Genomic DNA, 16,225 nt, shown 5'->3' on the forward strand with positions numbered 1-16,225 from the left:
TGGACAGACTTCCATGGGTCCTTTTAGGTCTTCATACGGCGCCCAAAGAAGATTTGCAATCGTCCTTGGCGGAACTCGTATATGGCCAGCCACTACGAGTAGCAGGGGATTTCCTCCCGTCTCCAACAGAGCCATGGTCCGCATCCCAGCAACTCGTCAGCCACCAGGAGGCAGCCAGATGTTTTGCTCCAGTGCCTACGTCGCATCACGGCTTACAGAGCTCCCATGTCCCAGCTGAGCTGAAGAGCGCCGAGTATGTGTTTATCCGCCACGACGCTCACCGGGATCCGCTCAAGCCCCCTTACACTGGTCCCTTCCGCGTCATAGAGCCGGGAGACAAAACCTTTTCAGTCGATATCGGAGGTAAACCAGACCACATTTCGGTTGACCAGTTGAAGCCGGCACACTTAGACCTGGACTGCCCAGTCGAGATCGCTCAACCGCCAAAACGTGGCTGACCGCCCACAGTCGCCGTGCCAGATCCACCACAACCGCCCGCCAGCTTGACCACCGTCCATCAGCTTCCACTTCAGGGTTACAGAAGTCGCTCGGACAGGCTTGTCAGGCCTCCTCGCCGTCTCACTTTTGCTGTTAAAGACAATTCTGGGTGGGCGCATGTGGCGGAGCCACTAAAGGACTCAGGTCGTTTGTATATAATTCCCTTTAACAACATGTTAGCTACAGCCTGAGTCTGTATCTTTATTTATACTGTTTACTTGTACAGAGCGTGATTACTTTAACAGCGCGGGTAAACGCAATGACGTCACGCCATTCATCACGTGATCCCCCACTGGCGGGAAGAACGTGATGACGTCATGACGTCAACCACGGGACCGCCCGAGCAGTCCTCGTGGAGCCTCCGGATTGAACAGACCTACACTCGATGTTCTCCTGTAGTTACTTGTTTAAACCTGTTAGTTTCCATTAAACTTCGTTTTGTTTGATCGCCTGAGTGGACCTCAGTCTTTGGATAGGAACTAGACATTCCTACACCACCAATTACTTTAAATCTGTGCCCCCTGGTTTTTGACCCCTCTGCTAAGGGAAGTAGGTCCTTTCTATCCACCTTATCTAGGCCCCTCATAACTTTATACACCTCAATAAGGTCTCCCCTCAGCCTCCTCTGTTCCAAGGAAAACAAACCCAGCCTATCCAGTCTTTCCTCATCGCCAAGATTCTCTACTCCCAGCAACATCCTTGTAAATCTCCTCTGTACCCTCTCTAGTACAATTACATCTTTCCTGTAATGTGGTGACCAGAACGGCACGCAGTACTCCAGCTGAGGCCTAACTAGTGTTTTATACAGTTGAAGCATAACCGCTGCTCTTGTATTCTATGCCCCGGCTAATAAAGGCAAGTATTCCATATGCCTTCTTAACCACATTATCTACCTGGCCCGCTACCTTCAGGGATCTGTGGACATGCACTCCAAGGTCCCTTTGTTCCTCTACACTACTCAGTGTCCTACCATTTAATGTGTATTCCCTTTCCTTGTTAGCCCTCCCCAAATACATTACCTCACACTTCTCCGGATTGAATTCCATTTGCCACTGTTCTGCCCACCTGACCAATTTATTGATATCTTCCTGCAGTCTACAGCTTCCTTCTTCAGTATCAATCACACAGCTGATTTTAGTATCATTGGCAAACTTCTTAATCATACCCCCTATATTCAAGTCTAGATCATTGATATATACCACAAAAAGCAAGGGACCCAGTACTGAGCCCTGCGGAACCCCACTGGAAACAGCCTTCCAGTCACAAAAAATTCTCATCCTTGTTTTCAAATCCCTCCATGGACTTGCCCCTCCCTATCTCTGTAATCTCCTCCAGCCCCACAACACCCCCCGAGATCTCTGCGCTCCTCCAATTCTGGCCTCTTGAACATCCCCTGATTTTAATCGCTCCACCATTGGCGGCCGTGCCTTCAGCTGCCTGGGCCCTGAGCTCTGGAATTCCCTCCCTAAACCTCTCTGCCTCTCTCTCCTCCTTTAAGACGCTCCTTCAAACCGACCTCTTTGACCAAGCTTTTGGTCACCTGTCCTAATATCTCCTTATGTGGCTCGGTGTCAAATTTTATCTGATAATCGCTCCTGTGAAGCGCCTTGGGACGTTTTACGGTGTTAAAGGCGCTATATAAATACAAGTTGTTGTTAAAATACAGAGCCCCCAAGATTCTGACTGTTCTGTGAGATCAAAGATTAACAGTACAAGGCTAAAACGAGGGGTGGGGGTGAGAGGTGGGGGGTGCAGGGGCGGGGGTGAGGGGGCGGGGGTGAGGGGTGGGGCGGGGGCGGGGTTGAGGGGGCGGTGGTGAGGGGTGGGGGGGCTGGGGTGAGGGGGTGGGGGTGAGGGGTGGGGGTGAGGGGGTGGGGTTAGGGCGGGGGCAAGGGGGTGGGAGTGAGGGGCGGGGGTGAGGGGTTGGGGTGAGGGGGCTGGGGTGAGGGGGTGGGGGTGAGGGGGTGGGGTGAGGGGCGGGGGTGAGGGGGGTGGGGGTGAGGGGGCTGGGGAGAGAGGGTGGGGGTGAGGGGGCTGGGGTGAGCGGGTGGGGGTGAAGGGGCTGGGGTGAGGGTGTGGGGATGAGGGGTGGGGGTGAGGGGGCTGGGGTGAGGGGGCGGGGGTGAGGGGGCTGGGGTGAGGGGGTGGGGGTGAGGGGTGGGGGTGAGGGGGCTGGGGTGAGGGGCGGGGGTGTGGGGTGGGGGTGAGGGGCGGGGGTGAGGGGGTGGGGGTGAGGGGGTTAGGGGGTGGTGGTGAGGGGCGGGGTTGAGGGGTGGGGGTGAGGGGGCTGGGGTGAGGGGGCAGGGGTGAGGGGGCGTGGGTGAGGGGCGGGGGTGAGGGGTGGGAGTGAGGGGGTGGGGGTGAGGGGGCGGGGGTGAGGGGTGGGTGTGAGGGGGCAGGGGTGAGGGGGCGGGGGTGAGGGGGCTGGGGTGCGTGGATGGGGGTGAGGGGGTGGGGGTGAAGGGGCGGGGGTGAGGGGGCAAGGGTGGGGGTGAGGGGGCGGGGGGCGGGGTGGGGGTGAGGTGGTGGGGGTGAGGTGACGGGGGCAGGTGACGGGGGTGAGTTGTGGGGGTGAGGGGGCGGGTTGAGGGGGTGGGGGTGAGGGGGTGGGGTGAGGGGGCAGGGGTGAGGGGGCGGGGGTGAGGGGGCGGGGGTGGGAGTAGCAGGGGCGCGGGGCTGGAATGGGGGTGCAGGCGAGCTCTGGCTCCGCCTGTGGTATCGCAGTTGATCGAGGCCCTGAGGAAATTCGGGGATCTCCATCCCTTCTCTCTGTACCAGCAAGTTCTGTATTCTGTTTGGAAAGCTGGCTGAATGAGTGCCAGTTTGTGCCACATTGGAGGGCAGTTTTGGGCTGTGTTCTGAGCTCCGCTGCAAATCAGATTGGAATTGTTAAACCTTATTCCACTGATCTTTGATGGCAACCTGCAGCCTATCTGTTTAGGTTGGAATTAGACCCAACTCCCGGAACATTGCCGGCCCCCTCCAGATAAGGATTGTTTTTAAAATTCTTCCTTTAACCCATTATTTTCCATTGTTGAATATTTTTAGCATAAAACTAGATGGGAATAAGAACAGTAATTATCTGGGTTCATGTCTGGCCAGGAACGCACACATGCTGCTCTGCACTTAACAGAAAATCACAGGCGCGCTGCCAATGGATAAAACCAACAGATTGATCATCACGGGCAACACACACAGAGGTTTCCCATTTGCGCTGACGGTTTGTGGGTGTCAGCTGTGGCTCAGTGGGCAGCACCCTCGCCTCTGAGTCAGAAGGTTGTGCGTTCAATCCGACTCTGGGTGGAGGACTTCAATGTCCATCACCAAGAGTGGCTCGGTAGCACCACCACTGACCGAGCTGGCCGCGTCCTGAATGATATAGCTGCCAGTCTGGGCCTGCGACAGGTGGTGAGAGAACCAACACGAGGGAACAACGTACTTGACCTCGTCCTCACCAATCTACCTGTCGCAGATGCATCTGTCCATGACAGTATTGGTAGCAGTGACCACCACACAGTCATTGTGGAGACAAAGTCACATCTTCACACTGAGGACACCCTCCATCATGTTGTGTGGCACTTCTGTATTGATTTCTTTGTGGGTTCAATGACGAGACATTTATGAAAGAGAATGTCTTTTAATCTAAAGTATGTTCAACTCTTTCCAACAGCATTTACATGAGACACCATGCTAGTGATCCATCTAGAACGAAACTGAAACTAAACTCAACTGCTTGTCTCTCACATGACCTCTGCTGTTCAGGCATAAGTAATCAATACATGCAAACATGCTGGTAAGGCATCATAATCAAACAGGCAAATAACAGCACTATTTGCTGATATCATTACAACTACCACTGTGCTAAATGGGATAGATTCAGAACAGATCTAGCAGCTCAAAACTGGGCATCCATGAGGCGCTGTGGGCCATCAGCAACAGCAGAATTGTATTCCACCACAATCTGTAACCTCATGGCCCAGCATATCCCTCACTCTACCATTACCATCAAGCCAGGGGACCAACCCTGGTTCAATGAGGAGTGTAGAAGAGCATGCCAGGAAAAGCTAAAAATGAGGTGCCAACCTGGGGAAGCTGCAACTCAGGACTACATGCATGCTAAAAAGTGGAAGCAGCATGCTATAGACAGGGCTAAGCGATCCCACAATCAACGGATCAGATCAAAGCTCTGCAGTCCTGTCCCATCCAGTCGTGAATGGTGGTGGACCATTAAACAACTAACGGGAGGAGGAGGCTCCATGAATATCCCCATCCTCAGTGATGGTGGAGCCCAGCACGCGAGTGCAAAAGACAAGGCTGAAGCGTTTGCAACCATCTTCAGTCAGAAGTGCCGAGTGTATGATCCATATCGGCCTCCTCCCGAGGCCCCCACCACCACAGAAGACCGAGTGTGGCATCAAGGAGCCCTAATAAAACTGAAGTCAATGGGAATCAGGGGGAAACTCACCACTGGCTGGAGTCATACCTAGCACAAAGGAAGATGGTTGTGGTGGTTGAAGGTCAATCATCACAGCCCCAGGACATCACTGCAGGAGTTCCCCAGGGCAGTGTCCTAGGCCCAACCATCTTCAGCTGCTTCATCAATGACCTTCCCTCCAACATAAGGTCAGAAGTGGGGATGTTCGCTGATGACTGCGCAGTGTTCAGCGCCATTCACAACTCCTCAGATAATGAAGCAGTCCATGCCCGCATGCAACAAGACCTGGATGACGTTCAGGCTTGGGCTGATAAGTGGCAGGTAACATTCACGCCACACAAGTGCCAGGCAATGGCTATTTCCAACAAGCGAGAGACTAACCACCTCCCCTTGACATTCAACGGCATTACCATCGCTGAATCCCCCACCATCAACATCCTGGGGGTCACCATTGACCAGAAACTTAACTGGTCCAGCCACATAAATATTGTGATTACAAGAGCGGGTCAGAGGCTGGGTATTCTGCGGCGAGTGTCTCACCTCCTGACTCCCCAAAGCCTTTCTACCATCTACAAGGCACAAGTAAGGAGTGTGATGGAATACTCTCCACTTGCCTGGATGAGTGCAGCTCCATCAACACTCAAGAAGCTCGACTCCATCCAGGACAAAGCAGCCCGCTTGATCAGCACCCCATCCACCGCCTTAAACATTCACTCCCTCCACCACCGGCGCACCGTGGCTGCAGTGTGTACCATCTACAAGATGCACTGCAGGAACTCGCCAAGGCTTCTTCGGCAGCACCTCCCAAACCCGCAACCTCTACCACCTGGAAGGACAAGGGCAGCAGGCGCACGGGAACACCACCACCTCCAAGTTCCCCTCCAAGACACACACCATCCTGACTTGGAAGTATATCGGCCGATCCTTCATCGTCGCTGGGTCAAAATCCTGGAACTCCCTCCCTAACAGCAGTGTGGGAGCACCTTCACCACGCGGACTGCAGCGGTTCAAGAGGGCGGCTCACCTCCACCTTCTCAAGGGGCAATTAGTGATGGGCAATAAATGCTGGCCTTGCCGGCGATGCCCACATCCCGTAAAAGTATAAATAAATAAAAAGTTCTGGGCCCCGCCCCTCAGGAAGGATATCTCGGCCTCGGAGGGGGAGCAGCGCAGATTCACCAGACTGACACCGGGGCTAAAAGGGTTAAATTACGAGGACAGGTTGCACAGACTGGGCTTGTGTTCCCTCGAGTTTAGAAGATTAAGGGGTGATCTGATCGAGGTGTTTAAAATGAGAGAAACTATTTCCTCTGGTGGGGGGAGTCCAGAACAAGGGGGCAGAACCTTAAAATTAGAGCCAGGCCGTTCAGGGGTGATGTCAGGAAGCACTTCTTCACACAAAGGGTGGCGGAAATCTGGAACTCTCTCCCCCAAAAAGCTGTTGAGGCTGGGGGTCAATTGAAAATGGCAAAACAACAACAACTTGCATTTATATAGCACCTTTAACGGAGTAAAACGTCCCAAGGTGCTTCACAGGAGCGATTATCAAACAAAATTTGACACCGAGCAACATAAGGAGATATTAGGGCAGATGACCAAAAGCTTGGTCAAAGAGGGAGGTTTAACGAGGGTCTTAAAGGAGGAGAGAGAGGCGGAGAGGTTTAGGGAGGGAATTCCAGAGCTCGGGGCCCAGGCAGCTGTAGGCACGGCCGCCAGTGGTGGAGCGATTACTATTGGGGGTCACCAAGAGGCCAGAATTGGAGGAGCGCAGAGATCTCGGGGGGTTGTGGGGCTGAAGAAGATTACAGAGATAGGGAGGGGCGAGGCCATGGAGGGATTTGAAAACAAGGATGAGAATTTTAAAATCCAGGCATTGCTTAACCGGGAGCCAAATTAGGTCATCGAGTACAGGGGTGATGTGTGAACGGAACTTGGTGCGAGTTAGGACACGGGCAGCCGAGTTTTGGATGAGTTGAAGTTTACGTAGGGTAGAAGGTGGGAGGCCGGCCAGGAGTGCGATTGATAGATTTTTGTTTGGCAAGGGTATTAAAGGATATGGAACAATGTATGGAGTTAAGGTACTTATCTGTCAGGATCTAATTGAACGGCTGAACAGGCTCAAGGGGCTGAATGGCCTCCTCTTGTTCCTACGTTTCCTTACAATGAACTGTAAGGTACGCTTTTTGAAACTTACAGCAATGGCAGCAGCATTATTAATCCACCAGTGTAAACAGCGTTACATACAAAAGGACAAAGTCCTCAATCTCCAGGCTGACAGCTGGTTTCAGCACATGTCACTTCAAACTCTGAGTAAATCACCCCGTGAAATAAGAAAGACTTGCATTTCTATAGCGCCTTTCACGGCCACTGGCCATTCCAAAGCGCTTTACAGCCAAGGAAGTACTTTTTGAAAGGTAGTCACTGTTGTAATGTAGGAAACGCGGCAGCCAATTTGCGTACAGCAAGCTCCCACAAACAGCAATGTGATAATGACCAGATAATCTGTTGTTCAGTGATATTGATTGAGGGATAAACATTGGCTGACATGGCTGTAAAGGCATGTGGCCGTACTGGTAAGCAGCTGTAAACGAGGACATGCTCCCTGTCTCAGTTCCTTCCTCAGCTGCTGTTTGGGGAATTGAAACAAGAAGTGCTTTAGTTGCTGGACCTGCTGCTGCTGTTAAACAAAAATACTACAAATAATTTTTAAACAATATTTGCATTGTGAGTCATGGTGCTAAAGACTGAGCTCTGTCTCTCTGTCAACTCATTAATGTTTGATTTTTAGAGCAAGGAATGGTGTAATTGGGAATTTAGTGCGGGATATAAGGAAACGGTCCCAGTATCATTGTCAAATAAAATATACAAATGAGACATGGGTGTCTAAAGAGAGAATAATTGTTCCCTGGTGTGATCACAAGGCATAAAGCTTGACTGGTTAAAACCATGATTTCATTAAAGAAACCCAATTTCTGCATCAATCGCTCTTATTTTATAATTAATATATTGTGCCCATTTTGTTAGCCGTGGCTCAGTGGGCAGCTCTCTCACCTCGGAGTCAGAAGGTTGTGGTTTCAAGTCCCACTCGAGAGACTGAGGATATAGAATGCAAAAAAATGGTAACAACTCGCTTCGCATAGCCAAGGACCCTGTCAATCTAAAATGGAGGATCCTGTCAGCATAAAATGGTGGTGAAATGTCGACATCGCTGAGTCACTTGCATATTGTAAGAAATGATCATGTTAACTCAAGAAACTGTGAAGGCAGCAGGAAGTAAAATAAAAGAAGCTAAACTGATCTGTGGCTGCTAATATGGCTGGCACCCACGATGTCACACCTTGCTGGTGGAAACAGTGTAGGGCAGAGTGCAGAGGTTATACAGACAATAGGCGATCAGAAAACACATTACCATGATTGCAAACACATTACCATAATGATTAGGTGATCGTGAAACCATTACCAGCATATTTACTTAACTATAAACCATTCAGTGAAATGTGACTTCTTTGTTTCATACTGCCAGGCCAGGAAATCAAATTAAATGTATACGTGTACAGCTCGGGATTGGTGCAGACTGTACGATGTGTTAATGTCTTCTCAAATGCAAGTATAATAATGTGGCACACTGTATGAAAGATTGCTTGCTCTGGTTTAACCTGTCGGACTCTTCTGGAGTCAGGACTGTGCTGTATCAGAGTAAGTCTCCCGGGATGACGGAATAAAAACTGTTGAACTCAACCAGTATTCGACTCAGTGTTTGTACTGAACCAGATTGAGGACCAAAAGAATCGTTTCAACAAGACTTCAGCACAAAAATCAAGGCTGACACTCCAGTGCAGTACTGAGGGAGCGCCGCACTGTCGGAGGGGCAGTACTGAGGGAGCTCCGTACTGTCAGAGGGGCAGTACTGAGGGAGCGCCGCACTGTCGGAGGGGCAGTACTGCGGGAGTGCTGCACTGTCGGAGGGGCAGTACTGAGGGAGCGCCGCACTGTCGGAGGGGCAGTGCTGAGGGAGCGCCGCACTGTCAGAGGGGCAGTACTGAGGGAGTGCTGCACTGTTGGAGGGGCAGTACTGAGGGAGCGCCGCACTGTCGGAGGGGCAGTGCTGAGGGAGCGCCGCACTGTCGGAGGGACAGTACTGAGGAAACGCTGCACTGTCGGAGGGGCAGTACAGAGGGAGTGTTGCACTGTTGGAGGGGCAGTACTGAGGGAGCGCTGCACTGTCGGAGGGGCAGTGCCGAGGGAGCGCCGCACTGTCGGAGGGGCAGTACAGAGGGTGTGTTGCACTGTCAGAGGGGCAATACTGAGGGAGCGCAGCACTGTCGGAGGGGCAGTGCTGAGGGAGCGCCGCACTGTCGGAGGGGCAGTACTGAGGGAGCGCTGCACTGTCGGAGGGGCAGTACCGAGGGAGCGCCGCACTGTCGGAGGGGCAGTACAGAGGGAGTGTTGCACTGTCGGAGGGGCAGTACTGAGGGAGCGCTGCACTGTCGGAGGGGCAGTACTGAGGGAGCGCCGCACTGTCGGAGGGGCAGTACTGAGGGAGCACCGCACTGTCGGAGGGGCAGTACTAAGGGAGCACCGCACTGTCGGAGGCACTGTCTTTCTGATGTGACGTTAAACTGAGGCCCCGTCTGCCCTCTCAGTTGGATTTGAAGAAGAGCAGGGGAGTTCTCCCCGGTGTTCTGGCCAATATTTATCCCTCAATCAACATCACTAAAAAACAGATTATATGGTCATTATCACATTGTTGTTTGTGGGAGCTTGCTGTGTGTAAATTGGCTCCCGCGTTTCCTACATTACAACAGTGACTACCCTTAAAAAGTACTTCATTGACTGTAACACACTTTGGGACGTCCGGTGGTCGTGAAAGGCGCTATAGAAATGCAAGTCTTTCTTTCTTTCAATCCCTCCACAGTTTCCACTGGTTATATTATCCTTTTTTTCACTTGCTGGTTTTCTCTGACGTTCTAAGATAAGCAAAAATGTAAAAAAAAATCCATCTGGTGTTACCGTTGAGAATACAAAAGATAAAGAATAAACAATTCCAAAGTTTGATGACTTTACCTGACTCGATGATGCCGATGACAACAGATAGGTAGTCCTGAGGATCCTGATCACTCGAGATCTCGCAGATCCCTTTCTCCGCAGGCACCAGCTCGTAGAGTTCATCTGAGTTTGGCACGCCGCACAGCAGAATCACCACTTCGCTAGGAGGATGTAAAATCTGGCTGAGCTGGATTCTCTTCGGGATAGTCAGTGTGGTTAGGAAACCAGTGGTCAGTACAAGTAACTTACATCTGTAGGCGGCCAGGCTAGGAGCAGCAATCCTCAGATCCTTGGGACATCCAACACTGTAGCAGCAGATACTTTGTGGATTCAGATGTTCTAAGAAAATTTGTTTCAAGTACGTGCTCCACTCTTCTGCCTCCTCTTCGTACAGGATCACTAGATCTGTGCTCGAGGCTTCTTTAATAAAAAAGTAAACACAGTTAAAGGGTGATTTGATTGAAGTTTTCAAGATATTAAGGGGTAGATAGAGTGAAACTATTTCCGCTGGTTGGGGAGTCTAGGACTAGGGGGCAGAGTCTAAAAATTAGAGCCAGACCTTTCAGGAGTGAAATTAGGAAACACTTCTACACACAAAGGGTGGTAGAAGTTTGGAATTCTCTTCCGCAAACAGCAATTGATGCTAGATCAGTTGTTAATTTTAAATCTAAGATTGATAGATCTCATTGAATGGCGGAACAGGCTCGAGGGGCTGAATGGCCTCCTATGTTCCTATGGTGATTATGTTGTTAAATTATACTATGGTACAAGCAGGCCAACAGGATGATAATTGGCAATTTATTACTGTAAATATGGTAGTTCGTGGTCCTTTGAGTGTCAGTCGTGGTTCAGTTGTTGTCACACTTGCCTCTGAGTCAGAAGGTCGTGGGTTCAAGTCCCACTGTCGAAATTCAAGTCCCACTCCAGAAACTTGAGCACAAAATCTAGGTAGACACTCCAGTGCAGTACTGAGGGAGCGCTGCACTGTCGGAGGGGCAGTACTGAAGGAGTGGAGCACAGCACTGTCAGAGGGGCAGTGCTGAGGGAGCGCCACACTGTCGGAGGGGTAGTATTGAGGGAGCGCAGCACTGTTGGAGGGGCAATACTGAGGGAGCACTGCACTCTTGGAGGGGCAGTACTGAGAGAGAGCTGCACTGTCGGAGGGGCAGTACTGAGGGAGTGCCGCACACTCGGAGGGGCAGTGCTGAGGGAGCGTCGCACTGTTGGAGGGGCAGTACTGAGGGAGCGCTGCACTCTCGGAGGGGCAGTACTGAGGGAGCGCCGCACTGTCGGAGGGGCAGTACTGAGGGAGTGCCGCACTGTCGGAGGGGCAGTACTGAGGGAGTGCCGCACACTCGGAGGGGCAGTGCTGAGGGAGCGTCGCACTGTTGGAGGGGCAGTACTGAGGGAGCGCTGCACTCTCGGAGGGGCAGTACTGAGGGAGCGCCGCACTGTTGGAGGGGCAGTACTGAGGGAGTGCCGCACTGTCGGAGGGGCAGTACTGAGGGAGTGCTGCACACTCGGAGGGGCAGTGCTGAGGGAGCGTCGCACTGTTGGAGGGGCAGTACTGAGGGAGCGCTGCACTCTCGGAGGGGCAGTACTGAGGGAGCGCCGCACTGTCGGAGGGGCAGTACTGAGGGAGCGCTGCACTGTCAGAGGGGCAGTACTGAGGGAGTGCCGCACTGTCGGAGGGACAGTACTGAGGGAGTGCCGCACACTCGGAGGGGCAGTGCTGAGGGAGCGTCGCACTGTTGGAGGGGCAGTACTGAGGGAGCGCTGCACTCTCGGAGGGGCAGTACTGAGGGTGCGCCGCACTGTCGGAGGGGCAGTACTAAGGGAGCGCTGCACTGTCAGAGGGGCAGTACTGAGAGAGAGCTGCATGTCGGAGGTTAAACGTCTGCCCTCTCAGGTGAATGTAAAAGATCAGTGGCTCCATTTCGAAGAAGAGCAGGGGAGTTCAGACGAAGGATCATCGACCTGAAACTTTAACTCTGTATCTCTCTCCTCGGATGCTGCCTGACCTGCTGAGTATTTTCAGCATTTTCTGTTTTTATTTCAGATTTCCAGCATCCGCAGTATTCTGCTTTTGTGTAAGAGCAGGGGAGTTCTCCCTGGTATCCTGGGCTAATATTTATCCCTCAATCAACATCACTAAAATTATATTATCTGGTCATTATCACATTGCTGCTTGTGGGATCTTGCTATGCTGCTGCATTTCCTGGGGAAGGGGTGAAAATGCTGGAAGAATTTTTTTAGGGCCAGGAACTTAAAAAAACACAAAAACCTACTTGATCCTGACCAGCCTCCAGTGGTCGTTTCAAAGACCGCCGGTTAGGTCACTCAACAGCTGGTACTACTGGGAACAGCACGCACAGCGCAAGCTCTACCCACCGCAATCAGGATCCTACAGAGGGTGTAGGACACTGTTTCCTATATTTAAACAGACTCCAAGACGCAATCACATATTCTAGGCTGTCGCGTCAGTGCAGCACCGAGCGAGCGCTGCATTGCCGCAGGTGCCATCTTTTTAGATTGAGATGTTCAACCAAAGCCTTGCCTACTTGTTCAGGTGAGGGGTAGATATTGGCCACTTGCTCTGCTGTAAACACGATTTCCATTCATATCTAATCAGAAAGGCAGCTCCCTCCACAATGCTCTCTTCATAGCAGAGTCTGAACCACAGCCTTCTGACTCAGAGACAACAGTGCTACCAATTGAACCAACTGATACTTATTCTAAACGATTGCTGTATGGCTACTGGCACTTGGTATAAAAGGCGTGACAAATGCAAAAATACTGACTTTCATCAGTACATACATTAAATTATTTTGTTTCCCATTGTTTCTTGCATGGAATTAAAAATATATATTTGGGCAGCACGGTGGCATAGTGGCTAGCACTGTTGCCTCACAGCGCCAGGGACCCGGGTTCGAATCCGGCCTCGGGTGACTGTCTGTGTGGAGGGGCAGTACTGAGGGAGCGCCGCACTGTCGGAGGGTCAGTGCTGAGGGAGCGCCGCACTGTCGGAGGGGCAGTACTGAGTGAGCGCTGCACTGTCGGAGGGGCAGTACTGAGGGAGCGCCGCACTGTCGGAGGGGCAGTACTGAGGGAGCGCCGCACTGTCGGAGGGGCAGTACTGAGGGAGTGCTGCACTGTCGGAGGGGCAGTACTGAGGGTCAGTACTGAGGGAGTGCTGCACTGTCGGAGGGGCAGTACTGAGGGTCAGTACTGAGGGAGCGCTGCACTGTCGGAGGGGCAGTACTGAGGGCGTGCTGCACTGTCGGAGGGGCAGTACTGAGGGAGCGCTGCACTGTCGGAGGGGCAGTACTGAGGGAGTGCTGCACTGTCGGAGGGGCAGTACTGAGGGAGTGCTGCACTGTCGGAGGGGCAGTACTGAGGGAGTGCTGCACTGTTGGAGGGGCAGTACTGAGGGAGCGCGGCACTGTCGGAGGGGCAATACTGAGGGAGTGCTGCACTGTCGGAGGGGCGGTACTGAGGGAGCGCTGCACTGTCGGAGGGGCAGTACTGAGGGAGTGCTGCACTGTCGGAGGTGACGTCTTTGGGATGAGACGTTAAACCGAGGCCCCGTCTGCTCTCTCAGGTGGATGTAAAAGATCCCATGGCCACTATTTTGAAGAAGAGCAGGGGAGTTCTCCCCGGTGTCCTGGGCCAATATTTATCCCTCAATCAACATCACTAAAACAGATTATCTGGTCATTATCACACTGCTGTTTGTGGGAGCTTGCTGTGCGCAAATTGGCTGCCGCGTTTCCTACATTACAACAGTGACTCCACTTCAAAAAGTACTTCATTGGCTGTAAATCGCTTTGAGACGTCCGATGGTCGCGAAAGGCGCTATAGAAATGCAAGTCTTTCTGTTTTTTTATGTCTCCAGATCGTTACTGCAGGCCTGTGGATTACTAGTCCAGTAACAACCACTGTGCTACCGTACCTACTGTTAGTGATGTGGCAATTATCTACATAATCTGTAAGAGCTAGGCAAAAAAGTAATTGTTTTATGATGAGAGAATCCCAGGGTGTGATGGTTGAGGTACGCCTGTTAATTAATATTGGAGGAGGATTTAGAACCATTTTGGGACTTGGTCACTCATGAAGTTGCCATTTTTAATATTGATCGATGGGATGCCCGACTTGACCTGAGGTAATGGCAACTCATTGAAAAGAGAAAGTCTCTTTGAAAGTAGAACACGAGCCTTCAAAGCAAAATAGAGAAACCCCATCAATCAACTCCATCACAAACTCTACCCAAACTCACCAAACAGCCTCGGTGACTGGCTAAACACACAGTCAACAGCCTCACTCAATCCATGCCGGGAAACACATTCCTCACAGCTCATGGGGGTTTTTTTGCTGAAAAGTTTCTCTGTCTTCAGGGAAATCCAGAGACTTGGGAGGAGATCTTTAGCATTACCAGCACCGAAACAGGCCATTCGGCCCCACCGGTCTCTGCTGACATTCATGCGCCACACGAGCCTCCTCCCAACCCTACTTCATCTCACCCGAAGTTTAATACCTTCTGACAATTTCACCTTCAATTGTGCTAGTACAATTTGAACTGTCTTAGATGAATCCGTCCAGACCTCAGACTCGAACGCTTCTGACCTGCGCTTGTGTGAAGCAATTCTCTGTCCATGGAGACCATCTAACGCAACCCTGGCCAAAGGTGTTGGTTCCACAGACTTCAATGTCCTTTCAAATTAACGATCAGAATATACAATCCTGATCAGATGTACCAATCTCAGCAAAGCATGAGGGGTTGGTTTTAGTTTCTACATCCACAATCTATTGCATTCAATGAAGTTTTTTGTTAGCAGTCTGTGCAACGCATCATCTGCACAATCACCCGAGGTTTCCCTTCACACAATAAGACATTTATTCTTCATTTAAAACCGTATCGATCTCATCTGCAACTGAGCCCCACACTGCATTCAGCAGAAACACACGCGCATTAATGCTGAGCATCGCCCAGTCTGAATGCAGAATGGGGACACTCGGTCATTGAGGAGACAAGCGGGGCTGGAGGACCAGACCGACCGTCCCAGCCTATCTGCTCCCTACCTGAGCGCTTCATGTTAACCACATAAAGAGCAATTTCTCGCGGATCTCCAGCTCCCAGCCTGGTCTCTGGCGATTATCCAGCACTCTGCAAAGATCAGCTCATTGTCGCTCCTGTTTGGAAGAATTTGTATAGCAACACTTCCTGCTCTGTAATTACAGGCCAATAGCATCATTCTCTGGAGTAGCTCACTATATTGTGATCTAGCGGCTGGGCAGGGAGTATTTATAGTTTGTAGAGCTATCTGTTGCTTCCTGCGCAAAAGTAAAACAAAAAGCTGAAAGTTTTGAGTTTTTTTTATCTTAATTCTTGGCATATGTCCCAGTCCCTGAGATCAGTCCACACGCAGCCCCTGAAAACAGAAAGACTTGCATTTCGATAGCGCCTTCCACCACCTCAGGACGTCCCAAAGTGCTTTACAGCCAATTAAGTACTTTTGAAGTGTAGTCACTGTTGTAATGTAGGAAACACCAGCCAATTTGCACACAGCAAGATCCCACAAACTACAACGTGATAATGACCGGATAATCTGTTTTAGTGATGTCGGTTAAGGGAAAAATATCCAGGACACTGGGGATAACTCCCCTGCTCTTCTTCAAAATAGTGCCACGGGATCTTTTACACCCACCTGAGAGAGCAGACGAGGCCTCATCCAAAAGACAGCACCTCCGACAGTGCGGCGCTCCCTCAGTACTGCCCCTCTGACAGTGCAGCACTCCCTCAGTACTGCCCCTCCGACAGTGCAGCGCTCCCTCAGTACTGCCCCTTCGACAGTGCGACGCTCCCTCAGTACTGCCCCTCCGACAGTGCAGTGCTTCCTCAGTACTGACCCTCTGACAGTGCAGCGCTCCCTCAGTACTGCCCCTCCGACAGTGCAGCGCTCCATCAGTACTGCCCCTCCGACAGTGCAGCGCTCCCTCAGTACTGCCCCTCCGACAGTGCAGCGCTCCCTTAGTAATGCCCCTCCAACAGTGCAGCACTCCCTCAGTACTGACCCTCCGACAGTGCAGCGCTCCATCAGTACTGCCCCTCCGACAGTGCAGCGCTCCCTCAGTACTGCCCCTCCGACAGTGCAGTGCTCCCTCAGTAATGCCCCTCCGACAGTGCAGCACTCCCTCAGTACTGACGCTCCGACAGTGCAGCGCTCCCTCAGTACCGCCCCTCCGACA

At 51.8% G+C, this 16,225-nt stretch overlaps 1 protein-coding gene across 2 annotated transcripts in view; it reads right to left on the bottom strand.

The window, feature by feature from the left end:
* LOC147122493 (B-cell scaffold protein with ankyrin repeats-like) overlaps positions 1-15,237 on the bottom strand; it is a 378,498-nt gene extending 363,261 nt beyond the window's left edge. Inside the window, exons 1-2 of one of the 2 annotated variants that reach the window (XM_086005800.1) lie at positions 15,059-15,237; positions 9,998-10,399 (exon numbers count right to left, since the gene is read on the bottom strand). In XM_086005800.1, the coding sequence (XP_085861926.1) occupies positions 9,998-10,399; positions 15,059-15,071 (415 nt within the window). In that variant the 5' untranslated portion in view covers positions 15,072-15,237. The remainder of the gene's footprint in view (positions 1-9,997; positions 10,400-15,058) is intronic. The other variant, XM_086005792.1, reaches the window with a different exon arrangement.
* Positions 15,238-16,225: the final 988 nt, after the last annotated feature.

Source organism: Somniosus microcephalus, chromosome 2 (genome assembly GCF_052327205.1).
Source record: "Somniosus microcephalus isolate GS21.2 chromosome 2, FLI_Smic_1.0, whole genome shotgun sequence".
Classification (NCBI taxonomy): Eukaryota; Metazoa; Chordata; class Chondrichthyes; order Squaliformes; family Somniosidae; genus Somniosus; species Somniosus microcephalus.